The 26,169-nt window shown below is 44.5% G+C and overlaps 2 protein-coding genes across 3 annotated transcripts; both read left to right on the plus strand.

Annotated features, from left to right (window-relative positions):
• Positions 1 to 78: 78 nt before the first annotated feature.
• LOC109774699 (putative F-box/FBD/LRR-repeat protein At5g56810) lies at positions 79 to 3,884 on the plus strand. 2 transcript variants are annotated; one of them, XM_073500486.1, is made up of 6 exons: positions 99 to 265; positions 1,000 to 1,103; positions 1,604 to 1,676; positions 2,242 to 3,078; positions 3,154 to 3,306; positions 3,389 to 3,884. In XM_073500486.1, the coding sequence occupies exons 4-6, from the start codon at positions 2,275 to 2,277 to the stop codon at positions 3,776 to 3,778; spliced, it is 1,347 nt and encodes a 448-aa protein (XP_073356587.1). In that variant the 5' UTR covers positions 99 to 265; positions 1,000 to 1,103; positions 1,604 to 1,676; positions 2,242 to 2,274; the 3' UTR covers positions 3,779 to 3,884. The 2 variants fall into 2 exon arrangements, with proteins under 2 accessions (XP_020189051.1, XP_073356587.1); XM_020333462.4 differs by lacking the exon at positions 1,604 to 1,676 and having other exon boundaries at positions 79 to 265.
• A 1,281-nt stretch (positions 3,885 to 5,165) lies between these two features.
• LOC141022915 (uncharacterized) lies at positions 5,166 to 6,542 on the plus strand. The gene is made up of 3 exons (XM_073499197.1): positions 5,166 to 5,234; positions 5,356 to 5,499; positions 6,087 to 6,542. Exons 1-3 carry the CDS (start codon positions 5,166 to 5,168, stop codon positions 6,540 to 6,542), a joined length of 669 nt encoding a protein of 222 aa, XP_073355298.1.
• Positions 6,543 to 26,169: the final 19,627 nt, after the last annotated feature.

The raw sequence follows: 26,169 nt of genomic DNA on the forward strand, positions 1-26,169 counted from the left end.
GAGGCGCTCCTATGTTTTTTTTTCGGGAATCCTGGCCCATATCAAATTACCTTACGTTTCCGTGAGATAGAGAGATATACTACTGGTGGGCTGGGTGCCCTGGCCTGGCGCCGTGTTCGATCCAAATCGAGATTCCATACTCGCGACAGCGAGATCCAAATCGAGATTTCTCGACCTAGGTCTCGTCAAGCCACGAGTCAGCTGATGCTCAATCGGGTGATGTCGATGCAGCGGGAAACTCGTCGCCTGCAAATCCAACCCCATGGTAAGTCACCACCTCGCTGTTTTTTTCATCTGTACCCAGTTCCTTTTTTTTTGGAACAAGACCAGGTAAGGCAAGCAGATTCTTGTAGGTCGATCTAGCCTAGTGCCTATTTGAGCGTAATTTTTTGTTTTTTTTTTCATAAAGAAAACTGTTTGAGTAAGCTAGGTTTCTATGGTCTAGTGTCAAAAAAGGTCTTACATTATGGGACGGATGGAGTAGTATAAAAGGATTTTTTGGATCAATTTGGGGAAAGATCAAATTCTGTATCTGTTGTTCATATGTACCCATGTTATGAAAATTTTGCTGTAACATCAGTGTAGCCACTCAAATACACAGTAAACATGCATTGGATTTGAGAGGCCCCATGTGTTTTCCATGCTAAAGTTAGCAGGTGGCTGCCGATCCTTGGCAACACAACAGAGGGGAAACCAAGTCGACTGTCTATGCACCCTCTGAATTATGTGTTTCCCTGTCTTGTTTTATTTGTTTGAGCACCGTCGACGATGTATGGGGTACTTGGGTGATATCACAATGTTTTATACCAATGTATATGGTCATTCAAAAGTCTTTTCCTTTAACTGAAATGAAACTTGGGTGTCTAGCTCGAAAAGCGTTATTTCTGTTGTCTAAAGTTGGACGAGAAGAACTATTTCTCTGTCAGCATGTGCATATACATGCTTCACTTTTTCTTCTCTTGTAACTTTCCACCTGTAATCGTGCATTATGTATTGCAGATGGACCAGCTGATTCAATGCTTCACAGAAAGGACTCAAACTGCACACAAGACCATTGTTCCCAAGGTGGTGAAACACAATGCCCTGGGCCACATCTTCCAGAGGTACGCCAGAAACGGTGATGATGGGCTATGAATGCTCTAACTATACTAATCGGTTGAGCTGTGCTTGGTGAAGTATTTAGTATGAATGTAACCTTAGTGCTGCAACATGCCACAGTCCTGCATTAGTAGCTTTGTTTTCTTTGAACTGCCTGCAGAAAAATGCCTGTCATGAGTGTTAGAACTCAATCTTCATGAGAGGCCCCGTCCTTTCCTTGATATTTTTTTTTAATTCAGATGACTAGCCATTTTTGTGCCCATGTTTGCTGCATTATATAAATATCCAGAGTGTATATATCTACTAATAATCTGACTTATGATGTTATTTTATACAACTCCCTCCCGTTAAAAGCTCAATATTTTGACCGCATTAATTTTACTAGTCTGATTGACATTGGGCTCTTAAACCAGTAAATAATCTTGACCCACATTAGTTCGAGCAACCCTTCTGATATAAGTGCAGCTGCTCGTTTCCTGCACTGAAATGATATTTTTTTGTACAGAAAATTTCTTCTGCGGTGACACAGTTATCTCCATCCTTATTTGTTTTGCACTTCTATATAACAGAGATTGACGGTAAGACTGTTCCAGTTAACATGATCGCATTTAGATTATGAGCGAGTTTAGGACCATGTAAAGTGTACGCCTTCATACTACCAGAACTCGGAAGTGGTCAATTTGGACGGATTTTTTGGATATGTCGCTATTGTTGGAAGTGATAGACAGCTAAGGTTACTGCACGCAACCTTTTATCCCGGTGTTAGTGGATGGTGCTCTGTATAAGTAGTCATTTAATTTGCCATCATGACGAAATTAGGTTGTGTCTATGAAGTTGCCTTGCCATACGACATAAATGTGCGCACATGTGAGTTCGACGAAATGCAATGGTTTCACTCGTAGTAACTAGCCGATACTAAGACTATCTTTCAGAACCAGTAATAAGACATTTAGGAAAGTAACCACCCTTTAGGCCTTTACTCAGCGGTCAGCACAATTGCATAGTGTGCCTCTGTATCGCGTTGCAATTATGTGCAAGCACTTAGGCTAAAATGTTACTCTATGTTTTTTTTTCATTCTTTTGTCCATTTGAAATAATTATTCGTGGCCATGTTCAGCTTTTCTCACATGTTTGTGCATGCAGGATATCTGGTGTCATATATTCTCCCTACTGCCAATGCAAGATGCTGCTCGAGCTGCCTGCGTGTCTCATGCATTTAAACGTTCTTGGAGATGCTATCCAAACCTTGCTTTCAATATGAAAGCACTGGGCGTGGATGAAAGATCATGTGGAGAGGATGAAATAGTAACAAATTTCACCAGCAAAGTTGATAACATTTTGAAAAATCACTCATGCATCGCCATCAAAAAACTCGAGATTGTTTTCCGTTATTACGATGACAAGGTATGTAACCTTGATAGCTGGCTTCAGACTGCTATTACACCAGGGATTGAAGAACTCACTGTTCAGCTATCTACAAAGTCACGAAAGTATTATAACTTTCCGTGGTCACTTTTGGCTAATGAGAATGGGAAATTGATTCAGTATCTAAAGCTTTCTTGTTGTGCTTTCTCTCCCACTGTCGGGCTGTGCTTGAAAAGTTTGTCAAGACTTGAGCTATTTGATGTTAATATTACGAGGGATCAGATGGGGTCCCTTCTTCACAACTTTTTTGCTTTGCAACGGATGCAACTCAAGAATTGCGATAACATAACTTGCTTAAAGATGCCATTTCATCTGCAACACCTCAAATACCTGGAAGTGTTTCACTGCAGCAGCCTGAAGGTTATAGAGATAGAAGCTCCAAACTTATCTAATTTTCAATTTATGGGTCTCCGCCAAGTACAACTATCACTTGGAGTAGCATTGCAATTCAAGAAGTTTGACATGTCCTTCCCCGGTGTTGTCAGTTATGCATGCACTAATCTTTTGTCCAACTTGCAATATGTTGAAGCTCTTTCTCTATGTTCACGTCGTGAGGTATACACTAAATCCTTTGGTATCTTTACACTTTTGATTTGCATAGTATGATTGATTTGAGATATTTTTGTGCAGATAATTGATACACCAGTGTTACCTAGCAAATTCTTACATCTCAAGCACTTGAGTGTTGATCTTAATGCAATGACATTTTCCCCGACCTACGACTATTGTTCTCTAATATCCCTTTTTGATGCTTCTCCTTCCTTGGAGACCCTTGTCCTGAATGTAAGTCACTCTCCATCTTGCAAGGATATTTAGTTACAATGATGGAACTATTAATCCAACCATATTGGCATGTCATCTTTAGGTGTTGCAGAGAAAGATGTTGCACGAATCAATCGTCGGAGATACATCAAATTTGAGGCAGATGCCAGGACACCGCCATGATAGGCTTAAGACAGTGAAGATCATTGGTTTCTCCTCTGCGAAGAGCGTAGTAGAGCTAACATGCCATATCATTGAGAATACGGCATCACTTCAGTGCCTTACATTGGACACCACAACAGGACATCCTTGGCATAGCTGTTTGACCAACTATAGTGGAAAGTGCTTGGTGTTGCACGTGGATTTTCTGGTGGAAGTTGGTAAAGGGCTCTTGGCTATCAAGACATACGTTGAGCCAAAAGTTCCCTCAAGAGTCAAGCTAAATGTTGTGGAGCCTTGCCGCCGATGCCATGATCTTGAACCGCTGTCATGATCTCGAACTTCATATGCAAGTCATCATAAGTACCCTACGGTTCCTGTATAAGTTAAACTGGAACCTTGCTGCTGCTGCTGCTGCTAGCCGGGTTATGTTCCCCAAACCCAATGCTTAACATGTACTCCCTCCGTTCCTAAATATAAGTCTTTGTAGAGATTCCATTAGGTGGACTACATACGAAGCAAAATGAATGAATCTAAACTTAAAATGCATCTATATACATCTGTATGCGGTTTATAGTGGAATTTCTACAAAGATTTATATTTAGGAACGGAGGGAGTAACTAGTAGGCTCGTGTGTTGCCACCCAATGCTTAACATGGCTCTCCTGGATGGCGCGCATGGTCGCCTCCGGCGTTGTCACAGCCACCCCCATCACCTCCGACCAAATCAAGTGGGGAATTAGAAATGGTGGGTGTAAAAACCCGTTGCCACAACGATCGCCGGATGTGAGTAGAGAAGGATAACCCTGGTCGCTCGTACCACAGAAATAGGGGACCGAGACGAGAGGAACAGGGCAGGACAGAGGAAGAAGAAGATAGCTTCAGTTTTCGTTTCTGTTCGAGGCCCTTTTCGTGACTATTTTTTTGCTTCCCTCTTATGGCTGCCCTGCTACAGGCCGACTCTCGCTGGCCAACGGTCCGTATAAACCAAGCCCCTGTTATGTTACTAAGGTTATTATCACAATGTCAGCATCGTCGAGCCAGCCAGAGCGCCGATGGGTTGTCGAGGAGCTGCGATTAGCGCATGCAGCAGCGTGTGGAGGCGGGTAGCAGCGAGTAGAAACCAAAATATACTTTTCTCAGTAGAAAAAGTGGAATTTCCTCACTTCCCACCAACTGTTGTTTGTTTATTTTGAGATGCAAATGGCACAACACATGATATTCCTAGATTTAGCCTTGATTAAAAATTGCATTTATTGGGTTGCCCTATTTTTGTTCTAAAAAAAATCTCTCGGACGCTATTTGATATCAGCAAACTCACCATGATGTCTTTCCCTGAGGAAGAAAACACCTCATTTGTGGAGTCAATTGCAAGAAACCACCATATTTGTGGCTAGGTTTGCAGGAAACTACCAAGTCGTTAATCTGTTGCAAAAAACACCGTAAAATCTCTTAACCCGTTGCAAAAAGCACTGAACAGACGTTTAGCCTCGTTTGATCTCTTTTCCGACAGGTGGGCCCGGAAAACGCTGACGTAGCGTGACGGACAGGCAAACGGCGCCGTTAGGAACAAAACGCTCAAGACGCCGCGCCGGTCGGTCCTGTCGGTGCTCGCCAGACAGATCCCCCGCGCCCTCTCTCTCTCTCTCTCGCCCCTCTCCTCTGTCTCCTCTCTCTGGCTCTGGTCGCCGTCGGTGAGAAGCCAGCTCGCCGCCGTCCGCCATGGTTTCGTGGAGCGACGACGGCGAGGAATCGGGCTACGAGTACTCTTCAGGCGGCTCCCCTATCAAGGTCAGTGATGTGTACTCGTAGCTAGGGTTCTTTGAGCTAGGGTTTCGGTTTGGGGATTTTGTTTTTCCTGCTCGATTTGAACCCGTGAGATGGATTTTGTGCGTTTCTTTTGTTGATGTAGATCCCGGCTACAATCGAGGACCCGAACTACTCTGGTGTTGACGATGAGGTGATGGTGATGTGTGAGCATGGCCAGCCGGCGAAGAGGCATGTTTGCTTCGAAGGGATTAGCACTGGGAGGAGGTTCATTGCCTGCGGACTTGATGTGAGTGCTAGCAAAAATCTGTAGTTTGCTCATTTTGTGAAGAAACTATAAATTGTTCATATGCACTGTTCATTGTTCATGTTCACTGTTCATTGTTCATTGTTCATGTTCACTGTTCACCTAGTAGTTTAGTTAAAGGTACTGTCATGTACCATACCATAGTGACTGAGTGAAGTAAATGAATTGTTCATACATATAAATGAACAACACCACAGTGATATAAATGAAGTAAATGAATTAAATTGTGCTGTTAAAAATTAAGTACATAGATATAAAATTAAGGTATCCATAGTGACTGAGTGAAGTAAATTGTGCTGTTAAAAAGTATCATAGTGCATTGTTCATAGATATAAATGAAGTAAATGAATTGAACTGAATTGTATTGTGATGTTTAAAATTAAGGTATACTATAGTTGTTTTGAATTGGATTGAATAGAAGTGAAGTGAAAAAGGAAGTAAATGCATTTGTACTTATTGTTTTGCAGGAAGCAAGCAGTTGTGGTGTTGTTCAGTGGGTAGATGAGGAGTGACCAGAGCATCTGCAGAATGCTCTTCACAAACTATGGCTTTTGTATGAGGATTGCCAGCGTGCTAATAGGATGGCATGTCTGGAACATTCATCACTTGTCCACAATCTCACATCACAGAAGAACAAGCTACATGAGACTTATGAGAAGCTTGTTGAGGATGTGAACAACCTACTTGATACCCAGGACAATATACCCAAGGAAAATGAAGTCCAACAAGGTGAACGTGAGGAGATCACTCCTCCTTTGGACAACAATATTTCAGCTTTGAAGGAACAGCTGGGTGCAATGGATGCTGAGAACAAAGAACTGAAGCAAAAGGTTGACCAGTTGAAGAGCATTCAGGTTGCCCAAGGTAATGTGATTAGGAATCTGAAGCTTGCTCATTTGAAGGAGAAGGAAAAGTTGAGCACTAAGAGGAGGAATTTGGAGTTTCACATTGCTGATCTTGTCAAAGCTAGTGACAAGAACAAGAGAAAGCTGAAGGACATCAAGGATATTTGTGATGAAGAGTGATTTGTAATCTGACCATGTGGGTCATTATCTTAAGTTTCAAGCATTGAACTATGGCTTGTAATGTGTGAACTAGTGGCAGTTTGCAGTATTTGAAGTAGGGTGTAGCCTTGAACTATGTCTTGTAAGCTTTGAACTATGGTGTCATGATGTTAACTATGTTGTTAAGTATGATGTTAACTATGGTGTCATGATGTTAACTATGTTGTTGACTAGAGTTGTTAAGTATGATGTTAACTATGGTGTCATGATGTTAACTACGTTAGTGACTAGAGTTGTTAAGTATGATGTTAACTATGTTAGTGACTAGAGTTGTTAAGTATGATGTTAACTATGTCATTAATGTTAACTATGGCACCCTAAATGATGGAATGAGGATATGTTGGATATCGTCGACGTCGAGGCACCCTAGATGATCAAATTAGGTTATCTTGGATACCGTCGATGTCGAGGCACCCTAGATGATCAAATTAGGTTATCTTGGATGCCGTCGAGGCCGAGGCACCCTAGATGATCAAATTTGGTTATCTTGGATGCCGTCGACGCCGAGGCACCCTAGATGATCAAATTAGGTTATCTTGGACGCCGTCGACACCGAGGCACCCTAGATGATCAAATTAGGTTATCTTGGATGCCGTCGACGCCGAGGCACCCTAGATGATCAAATTAGGTTATCTTGGATGCCGTCGACGCCGAGGCACCCTAGATGATCAAATTAGTTTATCTTGGATGCCGTCGACGCCGAGGCACCCTAGATGATCAAATTAGGTTATCTTGGATGCCGTCGACGCCGAGGCACCCTAGATGATCAAATTAGGTTATCTTGGATGCCGTCGACGCCGAGGCATCCTAGATGATCAAATTAGGTTATCTTGGATGCTGTCGACGCCGAGGCACCCTAGATGATCAAATTAGGTTATCTTGGACGCTGTCGAGGCCGAGGCACCCTAGATGATCAAATTAGGTTATCTTGGATGCCGTCGACGCCGAGGCACCCTAGATGATCAAATTAAGTTATCTTGGATGTCGTCGACACCGAGGCACCGTAGATGATCAAATTAGGTTATCTTGGATGCCGTCGACGCCGAGGCACCCTAGATGATCAAATTAGGTTATCTTGGATGCCGTCGACGCCGAGGCACCCTAGATGATCAAATTAGGTTATCTTGGATGTCGTCGACGCCGAGGCACCCTAGATGATCAAATTAGGTAATCTTGGATCACAGTAGTAGCCACATTCATCACACTTATTAGCAAACAATAAGAAAATTAGGAGCCACAACTAACCAGAAAGTACTCAACCAAAATAAAGATGTTTTGAACATGAACAGCTAACCAAAAGCAACACCAAGTTTTCATCACAGCCCAACAAGTCCACTAGGTACCTTACATGAAAGTACTCATGACAGCCAGAATAAAGATGTTTAGAACATCAACAGCTAACCAGAAGCAACACAAGTTTTCATCACAGCCCAACAAGTCCACTAGGTACCTTACATGAAAGGTGTCATCACAACCAAAATGCAGATGTTTTGAACATCATCAGCTCACCACAAATTAACACAACTTCACCTGCTCCCTTGAGAACAGTTGAACCACTCAGACATCTTAAAGGATGGCTTCCTCACTCTTCCACTACCTGCAACTCTTGGGGGGATGAACTTGTTTCTTCCTCTTGGCCCAGCAGCAGTAGAGGAACTTGGACCAGCACCAGCAGTAGAAGAACTTGGACCAGCACCAGCAGTAGAAGTTGCAGTCCTTGTAGTTTTAGCTTTCTTTGTTGCCCTTGTAGCAGGAGGAGCAGCAGCTGCAGCAGGAGCAGAAGGAGCTCTCCTTGGTGCACTTGGAGCTGAAGCAGGAGCAGAAGGAGCTCTCCTTGATACCCTTGGAGCCCTTGGAGCTGGTGGAGCTGGAGCTGCAGTTTGAGCAGCAGCAGGAGCACTTCTCCTTGGTGGCATGGGAGCAGGAGCAGATACAGTTCTGGGTGTATCATCCTGAAATTACAGCATACAAATGTTAGAAACTGGTATGTGAAATTTTACAAAAACCTACAACAATAGTTACCTGGTGCTGGTTCATTCTCATAGCTAGGGCTGGTTTAAGAGCCTGCTTGCAACTAGTGTATCTATGCCCAGTCCTATTGCAATTGCTACAAGTGATAGTTGCCATCCTAGATGTATCCTTTGGAGCTGGCTTTTCAAACTTGCTCTTTCTCCTCTTTGTCTCTTTGTTTCCTGGCTTTTCTTTGAACACTGGTGGTTCAATGTCAGGGGTTCTAGTCTTTGGCCACAAATCAGGCCCAGGCACAGGGAAAACTATTGGACTATAAGCTGCCTTATACATTGGTTTCTTGAAGAAATCATGAACAAAATCTTCTGGCTGTAGTTTTGCCTTGTTGATTGCAGAAACACCATGATTGCAAGGTACTCCACACATGTCCCACTTCCTACAACCACATGTATGTAGCAACAAGTTAACTGCATATGTGCTTTCTCCACTTGTCACCTGGAAGAGATCTGGTCCAGCTTTGATAGACTGACAAAACCTAGAATGATGTTTTGCTTCCTCTAGCTTCTCAGCATATGTTGGGCATATCTGCCACTTAGCAGTCTCAGTCTTTGTCCTATTTGCATTGAACTTCACTAACAGCTTTGTCCTGATCCCATCTACCATAGTTCTAATGGGTTTGGCTCTGACATCAAGTACCATCTTGTTAAAAACTTCACTTATATTGTTCACTACCAAGTCAGTTTTGCAATTGTTGTCCATGGCATGCCTAGCCCATGTATGTTTTGGTATCCTAGATAGCCATTTCCAAGCTAGCTCACACTCCTTTTTCATGCCTTCCATTGCTGTTACATAACCATGCTCAGTATAGGAATAACTTGCCTGATACATGTATTTCTTCAACTCTTCCCCTCTAAAACCAGCAGTTTGAAAGTTCTGATAAATATGTCTAAGGCAGAATCTTTGTTTGCAATTGGGGAATACATTGTTTATGGCTGTAAGAAGGCCCTGTTTGAATGAACTACAGTTTGAGAATACTACAACAATGCCATGTATGAAATTAATAAACATAGACAATTAATAAGCAATGCAAGCAATGATTAGAGTAGAGATAGTAGTACCTTTTGCCTGTCAGATATAATAGTGTAGTAGCCAAACTTGCCTGACTCACCACCAATGGCATATTTTAATTGAGTAAGAAACCAAGACCAGCTTGCTGTGTTTTCCTTGTCCACTATTGCAAAAGCAATGGGAAATATGTTATTGTTTCCATCTCTTCCAGTGGCAGCCAAGATTTGCTGCCCTGTTGTCAACTTTATGAAGCAACCATCAACACCTATCATACAAGATCACAAGTAGATTACCAACAAATTAGTGGGTGTGCACATATAAATGTAGAGTCACTAGTTAATTAGTAGGTGTGCACATACCTATGAATGGTCTGCAACCATTAAGGAAACCCTCTTTGCAAGCATTGAGGCAGATGAACAAGCCATGGAATCTTGGGTTTTTACTTGGATGTAGTTTTAGATGCTTTGTTGTGACAATGCATCTACTTCCTGGATTGGTTTCTAGCACAGCTTCTAGGTAATCCCTTATCCTATGATATTGTGCCTTCTGATCTCCTAGGACTACATTTTTAGCTAGCTTTCTTGCCCTATAGGCCATATGTATAGATACCTCTATTCCATGCTTTTGCTTCAAGTTTGAAATTATAGTCTGGACAGGTGTGTTGGGGTCTGTCCTCAACTGTTGCTCACATTCATGTGCCAACCACTTAGCACTAACTTTTGTGCTCTCTCCTACTACTGGGCAGCTGTGGTGCAAGTTCAGTTTCTTTATACAGAATGTCTTATCATGTGCTATCTGAGAAGCTGCAATGAAAAATGGACAATTCTCAAATTTGCAGACAGCTATAATCCTGTCTGGACAGTTCCTGTGGAAGGCATGGTTCCTATTTTGTGAGATGTGAAAATTAAGAAGTGCCCTCCTGAACTGGGTCACATCTAGGAAACAAAGCTTCTTCATAAATTGCTCTTCTGGGTTCTCCCTTTGCTCATCATACCAAACTCTAGGCTTCCTCTTTTTAGCCCTGCACTTCCTATCAGCTGGAAGCTTCACACATGGTAGTTGAGCCCCATCATTGTCCTCCTGACTTAGGTCACCAGGGTTGCTCTCCTCATCAGATGAAGGAAACCAATCTTCCTCAATAATCTCATCCAAACTAGCATGAGATCTTATAGTTGGCCCCTTTCTTTTACTTCCTCTGCTACTTCCTCCTATGCTGCTCCCTTCCTCCTCCTCCTCTGGTGCCTTCTCCTCCTCCTCCTCCTCCTCATATGCTTCATATGTGTAACACCCACGATGCGGCTATATCTCCCACATGTCGAGGCACGACTTAGAGGCATAACCGCATTGTGGTTTTGTCGCAAGAAGGGTCATCTTCACACAATCCCATGTAATGAACAAGAATGGGATAAAGAGTTGGCTTACAATCGCCACTTCACACAATACATGAATAAATCATACATCAATCAGAGTACACACATAGGTCCGACTACGGAACCAAAAGAAAATAAGACAACCCAACTGCTAGATCCCCGATCGTCCCAACTGGGCTCCACTACTGATCATCAGGAAAAGACACATAGTAACGACGACGTCCCTCGTCGAACTCCCACTTGAGCTCGGTTGCGTCACCTGCACTGGTATCCTCGGCACCTGCAACTGTTTTGGAAGTATCTGTGAGTCACGAGGACTCAGCAATCTCACACCCGCGAGATCAAGACTATTTAAGCTTAAAGGAAAGGATGGTGTAATAAGGTGGAGCTGCAGCAGGCACTAAGCATATATGGTGGCTAACATACGCAAATAAGAGCGAGAAGAGAAGCAACGGAACGGTCGTGAACTAGCAATGATCAAGAAGTGATCCTGAACCTCTACTTACGTCAAACATAACCTAGAAACCGTGTTCACTTCCCGGACTCCGCCGAGAAGAGACCATCACGGCTACACACGCGGTTGATGCGTTTTAATTAAGGTCAAGTGTCAAGTTCTCTACAACCGGATATTAACAAATTCCCATCTGCCTCATAACCGCGGGCACGGCTTTCGAAAGATAATACCCTGCAGGGATGTCCCAACTTAGCCCATTATAAGCTCTCACGGTCAACGAAGGATAAACCTTCTCCCGGGAAGACCCGATCAGTCTCGGAATCCCGGTTTACAAGACATTTCGACAATGGTAAAACAAGACCAGCAAAGCCGCCTGATGTGCCGACAAATCCCGATAGGAGCTGCACATATCTCGTTCTCAGGGCACACCGGATAAGTCAAGCTACGAGTAAAACCAGACCTCGAGTTTCCCCGAGGTGGCCCCGCAGGCTGCTCGGTTCGGACCAACACTCGAAGGAGCACTGGCCCGGGGGGGGGGGGGGTCTAAAATAAAGATGACCCTTGAGTCTGCAGAACCCAAGGCAAAAGGGGATAGGTGGTAGCAAATGGTAAAACCAAGGTTGGGCCTTGCTAGAGGAGTTTTATTCAAGGCGAACTGTCAAGGGGGTCCCATAAATCACCCAACCGCGCAAGGAACGCAAAATCAAGGAACATAACACCGGTATGACGGAAACTAGGGCGGCAAGAGTGGAACAAAACACCAGGCATAAGGCCGAGCCTTCCACCCTTTACCAAGTATATAGATGCATTAATTAAATAAGAGATATTGTGATATCCCAACATATCCATGTTCCAACATGGAACAAACTTCATCTTCACCTGCAACTAGCAACGCTATAAGAAGGGCTGAGCAAAGGCGGTAACTTAGCCAAACAACGGTTTGCTAGGAAAGGATGGTTAGAGGCTTGACATGGCAATATGGGAGGCATGATATAGCAAGTGGTAGGTAGCGCAGCATGGCAATAGAGCGAACAACTAGCAAAGCAAAGATAGAAGTGATTTCGAGGGTATGGTCATCTTGCCTGAAATCCCGCTAGGAAGAAGAACGAGCCCATGAAGAAGACAAACGGACGTAGTCGAACGAATCCTCACAACTCCGGAACGAAACCGAAGGTAACGAGAGAAGCAACCCGGAAAGAAACAAACAACATAGTAAACAACCACCACATACACATGGCATGATGCACAAACAAATATGATGCATGTCCGGTTTAATGAGGCATGGCATGGCAAAGTGCAACAAACAACACTACAAATTAAGTGGAGCTCAATATGCAACGAGTTGCATATTGACGAGACACCACATCAATTGTTTAGTTCTCTCGGTTATGTGCCCAACAATATTAAATGTTGATTAACATGGCAAGAGGTGAGGCATAAGAAAAACTAACTATCTAGGCAATTTAAATGAGGCCGGAACAACAAACAACAATTCCGGAAAATCCTCATATGCATATTTTGAATTTGGTACTGTTCTGCCCTAAACACAATTTTAATGTTGTTAAACAGCAAAATGCAGTGCACCATGTTAATCTATGCATTTTTCTACCCCATTTACATATAAAGTTTATTAAATTCCGAGTTACGGTTAATTAGTTATGAAATAAATCATTTTAACATGGCATTTGAGTAAAATAAACAAACATCATTTTTAAATATTTTAACATGGGATGAAAGTGGCATATTATGAAGCTAGATGAAATTCTCATTTTTCATATATGGGTTATTTAAAACTGATGCATGATTAATTAGTTATTATATGCATGAACTCAAGGGGTTTTCTGTAAAACTGCAGTTCTCCGGATAATGCATAAAATCGCAGATCTGGGAAAAAAACTACACGGGCCAAAACTAAAACCGGAGCAGGCCCAACAGAAGAAAAACAAAGGGCGCTGGGGGGTTTCTCACCATGGGCCAAGCCCAGGTCGGTGGAGAGGCCAAGGCAGAAGCGGGCGCTGGGCCTGGTAGCTGGTGAAGGGTGACGAAGTGAACGCGGCGGCGCGGGCGTGCGCTCGATGCAGCGCTGCTGCATCTAACTGCAGAAGAACTGCAGCGGCGCCATGGCGACAGGAAGCAGGGGTCGCGGGCACGGCGGCGGCTACCGACGAGCAGGCGACGGCGGATCCGGCCATGGGGCACCGGACTTGGCTGGAGAAGGGGCGGAGACGCGCCGGGGAGGCGAGCGGCGCTGGCGAGGCGGCGGCAGCAACAGGTCCAGGAGGGGTCGCCGGGGCTTGGGCTTCTGCTCCGCGGCTGTGGGCACGAGGACGAGGAGGTAGGCGATGGCATCAGGAGGAGCTGCTGCGGGAGGAGTCCGGCGTGACGAGTCGCCGGCGCGACGAGGTGGAGGTGAGGTCGAGGCAGGAGCTCCAGCTCGGGAAGGAGTACGGCGCAGGGGCTTGATGCGCAGGGGCGGCGAGGACGAAGCCTTGGGCGATGCGGACGGGTCGAGCAGCAAGGAGAGTTGACGAGGCCGACGACGTTCTTGACTTGGTGGCGCAATCCTTGCAGGAGAAACACGGCGACCATGCGATTAGCGGCAGCAGTAGGAGAAGAACAGCGAGAAACAGGGAGGAGGCGCGGTGAGGAGGACCTGCGGGTCGGAGCACCTTGACGGCGGGGCCATGGGGTGGTGCTGCTCGGGGTCGGAGGACGCTGCTCTCGATCCACCCTGGATCGAGGCACAGGAGGAGGGGAGGAGGAGCGGTGCAGCCTGCTCGAGCTCGAGGGAGAGGGTGGCGCTCGGGGTTGGCCATGAACAGAGGAGCTCGAACAGAGAGGTGACTGGCTGGATCGGAAGGAGGGGATGGATGAGACAGAGATGATCGGCCGATGCTCTGGTCGGTGGTGGCTGAATGCGAGGTGCATCGGGCAGGGGAGATCCCGAGGGGGATTTGAGTGTGGCGGCGGCGGACACGGGATGGATGGGACAACTCCCCTAGGTTTTAGGGTTTGGCCTCAAATTAGACTAGGGGTGGACTATTTATATAGGTAGGGAATTAGGCTAGGGCTTAACGCGATCCGTCCGATCGCAATCGGGCGGTCGAGAATAAGTAGGCTAGGGCGTCCAATTGAGAAAACGGAGATGTTTTGTAGACGTTAGGGGATGATCCGGACCCAACGGTAACAACAAACTGGGTCGGCTCCGGGACAATATCCGGACGCGCGTGAGGGGTGGTTTGAGAGGGGTCGACAAAGACAAAGTGTCTGACAAAAGGCCCCGGAGAAGACAAGAGAGAAAACGAGGAGCAACGTAGCAAGTGAGGTTGGTCTCGAAACGGTCAACGAAAGCAAAGGGGGGGGACGCGGCAACTACTAGCGGATGCAAGTTTTTAAAAACATGCGGATGCAAAGCGATGATGCAATGATGAATGCAACAAACAAATAAAACACAGCTGACTCGCAAAACAAGGAAGGCAACTGGAGCGTCGGTCTCGGGGCGTCACAACACTCCACCACTACGAGAGGATCTCGTCCCGAGATCTAGGATGGCACCGGAGAAAAGCAGAAAAGGAAGAGGTAAAACAAATTGCTTCTTTGACAAACGAGTGAAACCAAAGAACCTTTAGAGGTCGCAAAGCTTGAGGAAATGACACAACGGAGATAAGCGAATTTAGAGCACTCCGTAGTAAACGGAAACAAGGAACACCATGAGAACCTTGAGGTTAAGTGGCACGATAGATATTTAAACCACTCCTGTTAAAACAAGATAGGGAAGGAATAAGAACGATATAATTTGGGCAGCACTCCGACTGTAAATGGAAGGAATTGAACATGATCTTGACAAGCTGAGAGGATACTCGATGCAATCAACAACACACTGCCTCCGGAACTATTGAAAGAATGGCACAATGGGTCAGAAAGCTTTCAGACAGCACTCCGGTTGAGAAGGGAGGCAAAACTTGACAGAATGGGAAGAACTTGAAAAGAGGGCACAACACTCTGGTTGGAATGGATAAGCACGAAAAGCACACGGTCCTCACAAACCGAGAAGATGAGTGAAGAGAGCAACATCACAATGCCTCCGGAAGAAAAAAATAATAGAAGATAGATCCTTGAAATAAGAATGGAGAAGAAAATGCCAACTTCTGCCACAACTGAGCTTGGAAAGCACCCTTGCAAGAAGGTTAGAACAGAGTTTGTTGGAAAAAACCAACAACGAAAAGAATAAGCTTGTAGTGGGCTTATGGAAACATCTCGAAAACTTGAGGTGAAATTTTGCCACTAACGAAAAACCACAGATTGGATTTATATGAACAAGGAGACGAGAAACTTATTTCACCGGGAGGAGAAATGAAGAACTTGGGTCATTTATAAGCACCATAAATAGCAACAATCCTTAGGGAAAGCTTTAGGTGAAATAACCCAAGATAACCCCAATGAAGAGATTGATGGATTTAAAATACCTCATTCTTGACAACATGTGAATCATGAAACGCGAACTCAAACTGTCAAGAATGACATAACACCACCTCCAATGATAAGGTAGAACGAATTGCACTTTAGAATGCAAGATGAAGAATGCTTGGACTCCTCAAAACAACACATTTGTTGAGCACCATGTTTATTTCACAATATAGTTTGGCGGATCATAACTTCGAGAGAATTCTTGAAGAACAATTGAAGAATGAAAGGAATCCTTGACGAAGCACCATGTAGAGCCTCCATGAAGAACTCCGATAATAAAAGAATGATCAAACAAAAGGGAAAGTTGAAAAGAACTCCGGGAGAAGCCTTGCAATGATTAGACGAAGCTTTGAAATGATATAATTGAAATAACTTGGAGCTCCGGAAAATAAAGATGAAGCAACTCGAACCGAGAATGTGATATGATGAACAACTCCGGAAAGAAGAAATTAAACACTTGGATGAAACAAGAACAAGAATTATGTTATGCGTATCCTTCACCAATTTAAATTGATGCCAAGCAATGGATTTTTGCATACTACTTATTCTCATAGAAAGGATTAAGATAGATATTGCGCAAACCTGGGAAGGTCTTCATTGAACCACCGGTAGGATTGAAACAACGAATAAATTAATATGCGGACATGGGAAAAGGAATCTTGAACGAACCACCGTAAGAATTTAAAATGAATGAAGAAAAGAGAACGGATCACCGTAAGAATTAAAGAGCGCGCGAAAATACTCGAGGGAATTTGATACACGAGAACGAAGAGATCACGAGCTGATTAGAGAATACTTGAACGATGCATTGGAAGAATTCGAGAACGAGAGCTGAAAGCTGAGAATGAATAATTCTGAGATGATGAGTTCCAGAGAATCAAACTGAAAAGACTCCTGAATTGCTCCAGATGGGTGAAAAGAATAATCGCAATCAAAACAATTACGAGAGGATTGCAACAAGTTAGAACCACGCATCTTTGAGAGAACGGATAAGATTGAAGAGGAACTCTTCTTCGGTGATACGAGAATGACGACGAGAAACACCACCATGAATTGTTGAGATACTCCGGGATGAAAATTAGAAAAGATTGAACGAACGATGAAAATGATTTGAAAGATCTTGGAGAAAGACATGACTGATGATAATTCATTCTTACGTCAAACTTCGAAAAGAATTTAGGAATAGCTCCGAAAAATTATAAGAGTCAGGTAAGATCCTGGAAAAAGACCTGTGGGTTAGGGCCCACTCAAAAGACACCATTGAATGATTAAAAGAAAGATCGCACCGGTTGAATTAAATGGCTTGAATGAGATAACATCCTCAAAAGAACTTGAGTGAATTGAGAATGGAAACTTGAATCTACTGAGATATTTTCATCACTCCGGAACAATTGAATAGCGAGAAGTGGAAGATTAAGAGGTGCACAGGTACGAGAAAAACATTTGAAACGAGGAAAAGATATGATCGACAAAGCTTGAATTTAATCCACCGGAGAAGAATACAAGAATGAAGAATGATGAACTTGAAGTTTCGTGAGCATCTTCATGAGAAATCACCGGTTAAGAACATTGACGGAAAAGAATGGAGAGACTTCCCATCTATAAGATGGATACTTGATTAAGAAATCTGAGTCCTTGAAAAAAAAGGGTGGGAGGGTGGGAAAACAAAGGCAATTTGGGGCAGATGAAACAAACAACGTTGGGAAACTGAGAGGTGATCTTGCGAATGTTGAAATGATTGGATCCACTTGAAGAGAAGCACGCCGGTTGGAAAGAATTGGCATGACAATCTCGATAATCAAGAAGGATTATCATCCACATAGAAATATGAGAACACCGTTTAGGAAAGGTATGGATTCAACATTTGACTTCGAAGCAACTCGAATACCACAATAAAACAAAACAAAGGATTTGGCTTGCAGAATAAGCCGGAACAAACATATGATAGAGATTTCGTCCGAAGTTTTCGTGGTGGGGCACACACGGGCTCGATCGTACAGCACCATCATGTACAAGGCAGTGCACATGACATACGAAGCGTCCCCGAGTCGGCATAGCCAAGGACTCTTTAAGACACTACGAGACCACTGTAAAACCAACCGTGGAAAGGCGGACCACTAGACGTCGAACCCCAATCTCATATCATGCGTCTGTCGGAAAGATATCCTAAGAGCTACTTGAATTCCCACTTATAAACTCCCGAAACTTTCTGGTTATGCAATCTGGTGTTGGGGATACAGGGGACACAAAATATATCACCCAAACTAACAATACCTAGATCCAGCTGTATCCATCCGTCAACACATAACCAAGAAACCTTCGGAAATCATTTACCTCAACCTTTGAAAAACATCCGTTATACGAGTTATGGCAATACTCCCGAACTCCCGCCCCAGTACTGGGTGGCGTCGAGGTGATCTCACCAACAACTGCATAAAAGAGATTTCGATGTCGGCGAAACTCAGGTATTCCAGAACTGCAACGATAAAATTGTGACAACAACACCTCGGAGCTCAACTCCCCGGGACACTGCCACAACCCCTAAATGTCAGGAGGCACCAAGAACAATGTTCTCGTCACAAAACCATCGGAACGATTCCAAGATACCCGCGTGATCCTAAATTTTTTTTTAGTGAAATTTGAGGAGAGAAAAGTCAAAACTTCTACGTCAGGAGGCCTCACCAGAGCGATGAAGGGACTGAGGAGTAAAAAGAATCCTACTCTCCGATATATATAATCCTAAGACTCAAAACATTTTTTGTTCTAGACTCAACAACGCGAGCGATTCGATCAAGCAGGGGGCTCCTAAGTCGGGGATGGCTCTGATTACCAACCTGTAACACCCACGATGCGGCTATATCTCCCACGTGTCGAGGCACGACTTAGAGGCATAACCGCATTGTGGTTTTGTCGCAAGAAGGGTCATCTTCACACAATCCCATGTAATGAACAAGAATGGGATAAAGAGTTGGCTTACAATCGCCACTTCACACAATACATGAATAAATCATACATCAATCAGAGTACACACATAGGTCCGACTACGGAACCAAAAGAAAAGAAGACAACCCAACTTCTAGATCCCCGATCGTCCCAACTGGGCTCCACTACTGATCACCAGGAAAAGACACATAGTAACGACGACGTCCCTCGTCGAACTCCCACTTGAGCTCGGTTGCGTCACCTGCACCGGTATCCTCGGCACCTGCAACTGTTTTGGAAGTATCTGTGAGTCACGAGGACTCAGCAATCTCACACCCGCGAGATCAAGACTATTTAAGCTTAAAGGAAAGGATGGTGTAATAAGGTGGAGCTGCAGCAGGCACTAAGCATATATGGTGGCTAACATACGCAAATAAGAGCGAGAAGTGAAGCAACGGAACGGTCGTGAACTAGCAATGATCAAGAAGTGATCCTGAACCTCTACTTACGTCAAACATAACCCACGCATAATAAAATCCTGTTAAAAAAATATTTGTTCGTTGACAATTTAAAACAAACCTTCCAAGTACTTCAAGAACTTAAATACTCTTTAATAGATGAAAATCGTGTTCACTTCCCGGACTCCGCCGAGAAGAGACCATCACGGCTACACACGCGGTTGATGCATTTTAATTAAGGTCAAGTGTCAAGTTCTCTACAACCGGATATTAACAAATTCCCATCTGCCTCATAACCGCGGGCACGGCTTTCGAAAGATAATACCCTGCAGGGATGTCCCAACTTAGCCCATTATAAGCTCTCACGGTCAACGAAGGATAAACCTTCTCCCGGGAAGACCCGATCAGTCTCGGAATCCCGGTTTACAAGACATTTCGACAATGGTAAAACAAGACCAGCAACGCCGCCCAATGTGCCGACAAATCCCGATAGGAGCTGCACATATCTCGTTCTCAGGGCACACCGGATAAGTCAAGCTACGAGTAAAACCAGACCTCGAGTTTCCCCGAGGTGGCCCCGCAGGCTGCTCGGTTCGGACCAACACTCGAAGGAGCACTGACCCGGGGGGGTTTAAAATAAAGATGACCCTTAAGTCTGCAGACCCAAGGGAAAAGGGGATAGGTGGTAGCAAATGGTAAAACCAAGGTTGGGCCTTGCTGGAGGAGTTTTATTCAAGGCGAACTGTCAAGGGGGTCCCATAAATCGCCCAACCGCGTAAGGAATGCAAAATCAAGGAACATAACACCGGTATGACGGAAACTAGGGCGGCAAGAGTGGTACAAAACACCAGGCATAAGGCCGAGCCTTCCACCCTTTACCAAGTATATAGATGCATTAATTAAATAAGAGATATTGCGATATCCCAACATATCCATGTTCCAACATGGAACAAACTTCATCTTCACCTGCAACTAGCAACGCTATAAGAAGGGTTGAGCAAAGGCGGTAACTTAGCCAAACAACGGTTTGCTAGGAAAGGATGGTTAGAGGCTTGACATGGCAATATGGGAGGCATGATATAGCAAGTGGTAGGTAGCGCAGCATGGCAATAGAGCGAACAACTAGCAAAGCAAAGATAGAAGTGATTTCGAGGGTATGGTCATCTTGCCTGAAATCCCGCTAGGAAGAAGAACGAGTCCATGAAGAAGACAAACGGACGTAGTCGAACGATTCCTCACAACTCCGGAACGAAACCGAAGGTAACGAGAGAAGCAACCCGGAAACAAACAAACAACATAGTAAACAACCACCACATACACATGGCATGATGCACAAACAAATATGATGCATGTCCGGTTTAATGAGGCATTGCATGGCAAAGTGCAACAAACAACACTACAAATTAAGTGGAGCTCAATATGCAACGAGTTGCATATTGACGAGACACCACATCAATTGTTTAGTTCTCTCGGTTATGTGCCCAACAATATTAAATGTTGATTAACATGGCAAGAGGTGAGGCATAAGAAAAACTAACTATCTAGGCAATTTAAATGAGGCCGGAACAACAAACAACAATTCCGGAAAAACCTCATATGCATATTTTGAATTTGGTACTGTTCTGCCCTAAACACAATTTTAATGTTGTTAAACAGCAAAATGCAGTGCACCATGTTAATCTATGCATTTTTCTACCCCATTTACATATAAAGTTTATTAAATTCCGAGTTATGGTTAATTAGTTATGAAATAAATCATTTTAACATGGCATTTGAGTAAAATAAACAAACAGCATTTTTAAACATTTTAACATGGGATGAAAGTGGCATATTATGAAACTAGATGAAATTCTAGACATTTTTCATATATGGGTTATTTAAAACTGATGCATGATTAATTAGTTATTATATGCATGAACTCAAGGGGTTTTCTGTAAAACTGCAGTTCTCCGGATAATGCATAAAATCGCATATCTGGGAAAAAACTACACGGGCCAAAAGTAAAATCGGAGCAGTCCCAATAGAAGAAAAACAAAGGGCGCTGGGGGGTTTCTCACCATGGGCCAAGCCCAGGTCGGTGGAGAGGCCAAGGCAGAAGCGGGCGCTGGGCCTGGTAGTTGGTGAAGGGCGACGAAGTCAACGCGGCGGCGCGGGCGTGCGCTCGATGCAGCGCTGCTGTATCTAACTGCAGAAGAACTGCAGCGGCGCCATGGCGACAGGAAGCAGGGGTCGCGGGCACGGCGGCGGCTACCGACGAGCAGGCGACGGCGGATCCGGCCATGGGGCACCGGACTTGGTCGGAGAAGGGGCGGAGACGCGCCGGGGAGGCGAGCGGCGCTGGCGAGGCGGCGGCAGCAACAGGTCCAGGAGGGGTCGCCGGGGCTTGGGCTTCTGCTCCGCGGCTGTGGGCACGGGGACGAGGAGGTAGGCGATGGCATCGGGAGGAGCTGCTGCGGGAGGAGTCCGGCGTGACGAGTCGCCGGCGCGACGAGGTGGAGGTGAGGTCGAGGCAGGAGCTCCGGCTCGAGAAGGAGTACGGCGCAGGGGCTTGATGCGCAGGGGCGGCGAGGACGAAGCCTTGGGCGATGCGGACGGGTCGAGCAGGAAGGAGAGTTGACGAGGCCGACGACGTTCTTGACTTGGTGGCGCAGTCCTTGCAGGAGAAACACGGCGACCATGCGATTAGCGGCAGCAGTAGGAGAAGAACAGCGAGAAAGAGGGAGGAGGCGCGGTGAGGAGGATCTGGGGGTCGGAGCAGCTTGATGGCGGGGCCATGGCGTGGTGCTGCTCGGGGTCGGAGGACGCTGCTCTCGATCCACCCTGGATCGAGGCACAGGAGGAGGGGAGGAGGAGCGGTGCAGCCTGCTCGAGCTCGAGGGAGAGGGTGGCGCTCGGGGTTGGCCATGAACAGAGGAGCTCGAACAAAGAGGTGACTGGCTGGATCGGAAGGAGGGGATGGATGAGACAGAGATGATCGGCCGATGCTCTGGTCGGTGGTGGCTGAATGCGAGGTGCATCGGGCAGGGGAGATCCCGAGGGGGATTTGAGTGTGGCGGCGGCGGACACGGGATGGATGGGACAACTCCCCTAGGTTTTAGGGTTTGGCCTCAAATTAGACTAGGGGTGGACTATTTATATAGGTAGGGAATTAGGCTAGGGCTTAACACGATCCGTCCGATCGTAATCGGGCGGTCGAGAATAAGTAGGCTAGGGCGTCCAATTGAGAAAACGGAGATGTTTTGTAGACGTTAGGGGATGATCCGGACCCAACGGTAACAACAAACCGGGTCGGGTCCGGGGCAATATCCGGACGCGCGCGAGGGGTGGTCTGAGAGGGGTCGACAAAGACAAAGTGTCTGACAAAAGGCCCCGGAGAAGACAAGAGAGAAAACGAGGAGCAACGTAGCAAGTGAGGTTGGTCTCGAAACGGTCAACGAAAGCAAGGGGGGGACGCGGCAACTACTAGCGGATGCAAGTTTTTAAAAACATGCGGATGCAAAGCGATGATGCAATGATGAATGCAACAAACAAATAAAACACAGCTGACTCGGAAAACAAGGAAGGCAACTGGAGCGTCGGTCTCGGGGCGTCACAACACTCCACCACTACGAGAGGATCTCGTCCCGAGATCTAGGATGGCACCGGAGAAAAGCGGAAAAGGAAGAGGTAAAACAAATTGCTTCTTTGACAAACGAGTGAAACCAAAGAACCTTTAGAGGTCGCAAAGCTTGAGGAAATGACACAACGGAGATAAGCGAATTTAGAGCACTCCGTAGTAAACGGAAACAAGGAACACCAGGAGAACCTTGAGGTTAAGTGGCACGATAGATATTTAAACCACTCCTGTTAAAACAAGATAGGGAAGGAATAAGAACGATATAATTTGGGCAGCACTCCGACTGTAAATGGAAGGAATTGAACATGATCTTGACAAGCTGAGAGGATACTCGATGCAATCAACAGCACACTGCCTCCGGAACTATTGAAAGAATGGCACAATGGGTCAGAAAGCTTTCAGACAGCACTCCGGTTGAGAAGGGAGGCAAAACTTGACAGAATGGGAAGAACTTGAAAAGAGGGCACGACACTCCGGTTGGAAATGGATAAGCACGAAAAGCACACGGTCCTCACAAACCGAGAAGATGAGTGAAGAGAGCAACATCACAATGCCTCCGGAAGAAAAAAAATAATAGAAGATAGATCCTTGAAATAAGAATGGAGAAGAAAATGCCAACTTCTGCCACAACTGAGCTTGGAAAGCACCCTTGCAAGAAGGTTAGAACGGAGTTTGTTGGAAAAAACCAACAACGAAAAGAATAAGCTTGTAGTGGGCTTATGGAAACATCTCGAAAACTTGAGGTGAAATTTTGCCACTAACGAAAAACCACAGATTGGATTTATATGAACAAGGAGACGAGAAACTTATTTCATCGGGAGGACAAATGAAGAACTTGGGTCATTTATAAGCACCATAAATAGCAACAATCCTTAGGGAAAGCTTTAGGTGAAATAACCCAAGATAACCCCAATGAAGAGATTGATGGATTTAAAATACCTCATTCTTGACAACATGTGAATCATGAAACGCGAACTCAAACTGTCAAGAATGACATAACACCACCTCCAATGATAAGGTAGAACGAATTGCACTTTAGAATGCAAGATGAAGAATGCTTGGACTCCTCAAAATAACACATTTGTTGAGCACCATGTTTATTTCACAATATAGTTTGGCGGATCATAACTTCGAGAGAATTCTTGAAGAACAATTGAAGAATGAAAGGAATCCTTGACGAAGCACCATGTAGAGCCTCCATGAAGAACTCCGGTAATAAAAGAATGATCAAACGAAAGGGAAAGCTGAAAAGAACTCCGGGAGAAGCCTTGCAATGATTAGATGAAGCTTTTAAATGATATAATTGAAATAACTTGGAGCTCCAGAAAATAAAGATGAAGCAACTCGAACCGAGAATGTGATATGATGAACAACTCCGGAAAGAAGAAATTAATCACTTGGATGAAACAAGAACAAGAATTATGTTATGTGTATCCTTCACCAATTTAAATTGATGACAAGCAATGGATTTTTGCATACTACTTATTCTCGTAGAAAGGATTAAGATAGATATTGCGCAAACTTTGGAAGGTCTTCATCGAACCACCGGTAGGATTGAAACAACGAATAAATTAATATGCGGACATGGGAAAAGGAATCTTGAACGAACCACCGTAAGAATTTAAAATGAATGAAGAAAAGAGAACGGATCACCGTAAGAATTAAAGAGCGCGCGGAAATACTCGAGGGAATTTGATATACGAGAACGAAGAGATCACGAGCTGATTAGAGAATACTTGAACGATGCATTGGAAGAATTCGAGAACGAGAGCTAAAAGCTGAGAATGAATAATTCTGAGATGATGAGTTCTAGAGAATCAAACTGAAAAGACTCCTGAATTGCTCCGGATGGGTGAAAAGAATACTCGCAATCAAAACAATTATGAGAGGATTGCAACAAGTTAGAACCACGCATCTTGGAGAGAACGGATAAGATTGAAGAGGAACTCTTCTTCGGTGATACAAGAATGACGACGAGAAACACCACCATGAATTGTTGAGATACTCCGGGATGAAAATTAGAAAAGATTGAACAAACGATGAAAATGATTTGAAAGATCTTGGAGAAAGACATGAATGATGATAATTCATTCTTACGTCAAACTTCGAAAAGAATTTAGGAATAGCTCCGAAAAATTATAAGAGTCAGGTAAGATCCTTGAAAAAGACCTGTGGGTTAGGGCCCACTCAAAAGATACACCGTTGAATGATTAAAAGAAAGATCGCACCGGTTGAATTAAATGGCTTGAATGAGATAACATCCTCAAAAGAACTTGAGTGAATTGAGAATGGAAACTTGAATCTACTGAGATATTTTCATCACTCCGGAACAATTGAATAGCGAGAAGTGGAAGATTAAGAGGTGCACCGGTACGAGAAAAACATTTGAAACGAGGAAAAGATATGATCGACAAAGCTTGAATTTAATCCACCGGAGAAGAATACAAGAATGAACAATGATGAACTTGAAGTTTCGTGAGCATCTTCATGAGAAATCACCGGTTAAGAACATTGACGGAAAAGAATGGAGAGACTTCCCATCTATAAGATGTTGGAAATATGCCCTAGAGGCAATAATAAATTGGTTATTATTATATTTCCTTGTTCATGATAATCGTTTATTATCCATGCTAAAATTGTATTGATAGGAAACTCAGATACATGTGTGGATACATAGACAACACCATGTCCCTAGTAAGCCTCTAGTTGACTAGCTCGTTGATCAATAGATGGTTACGGTTTCCTGACCATGGACATTGGATGTCGTTGATAACGGGATCACATCATTAGGAGAATGATGTGATGGACAAGACCCAATCCTAAGCCTAGCACAAGATCGTGTAGTTCGTTTGCTGAGAGCTTTTCTAATGTCAAGTATCATTTCCTTAGACCATGAGATTGTGCAACTCCCGGATACCGTAGGAATGCTTTGCGTGTACCAAACGTCACAACGTAACTGGGTGGCTATAAAGGTGCACTACAGGTATCTCCGAAAGTGTCTGTTGGGTTGGCACGAATCGAGACTGGGATTTGTCACTCCGTGTAAACGGAGAGGTATCTCTGGGCCCACTCGGTAGGACATCATCATAATGTGCACAATGTGACCAAGGAGTTGATCACGGGATGATGTGAGTTACGGAACGAGTAAAGAGACTTGCCGGTAACGAGATTGAACAAGGTATCGGGATACCGACGATCGAATCTCGAGCAAGTAACATACCGATAGACAAAGGGAATTGTATATGGGATTGATTGAATCCTCGAC

The sequence above is a fragment of the Aegilops tauschii genome, chromosome 5, assembly GCF_002575655.3.
Source record: "Aegilops tauschii subsp. strangulata cultivar AL8/78 chromosome 5, Aet v6.0, whole genome shotgun sequence".
NCBI classification, from domain to species: Eukaryota; Viridiplantae; Streptophyta; class Magnoliopsida; order Poales; family Poaceae; genus Aegilops; species Aegilops tauschii.

Coding starts and splice junctions, on each gene's coding strand:
- LOC109774699 (XM_020333462.4), top strand. CDS start 205: ATGCTCAATCGGGTGATGTCGATGCAGCGGGAAACTCGTCGCCTGCAA. Junction 266..999: donor CCTGCAAATCCAACCCCATG/GTAAGTCACCAC, acceptor TATGTATTGCAG/ATGGACCAGCTGATTCAATG. Junction 3,079..3,153: donor CTCTATGTTCACGTCGTGAG/GTATACACTAAA, acceptor ATTTTTGTGCAG/ATAATTGATACACCAGTGTT.
- LOC141022915 (XM_073499197.1), top strand. CDS start 5,166: ATGGTTTCGTGGAGCGACGACGGCGAGGAATCGGGCTACGAGTACTCT. Junction 5,235..5,355: donor CAGGCGGCTCCCCTATCAAG/GTCAGTGATGTG, acceptor TTGTTGATGTAG/ATCCCGGCTACAATCGAGGA. Junction 5,500..6,086: donor TCATTGCCTGCGGACTTGAT/GTGAGTGCTAGC, acceptor GAGGATTGCCAG/CGTGCTAATAGGATGGCATG.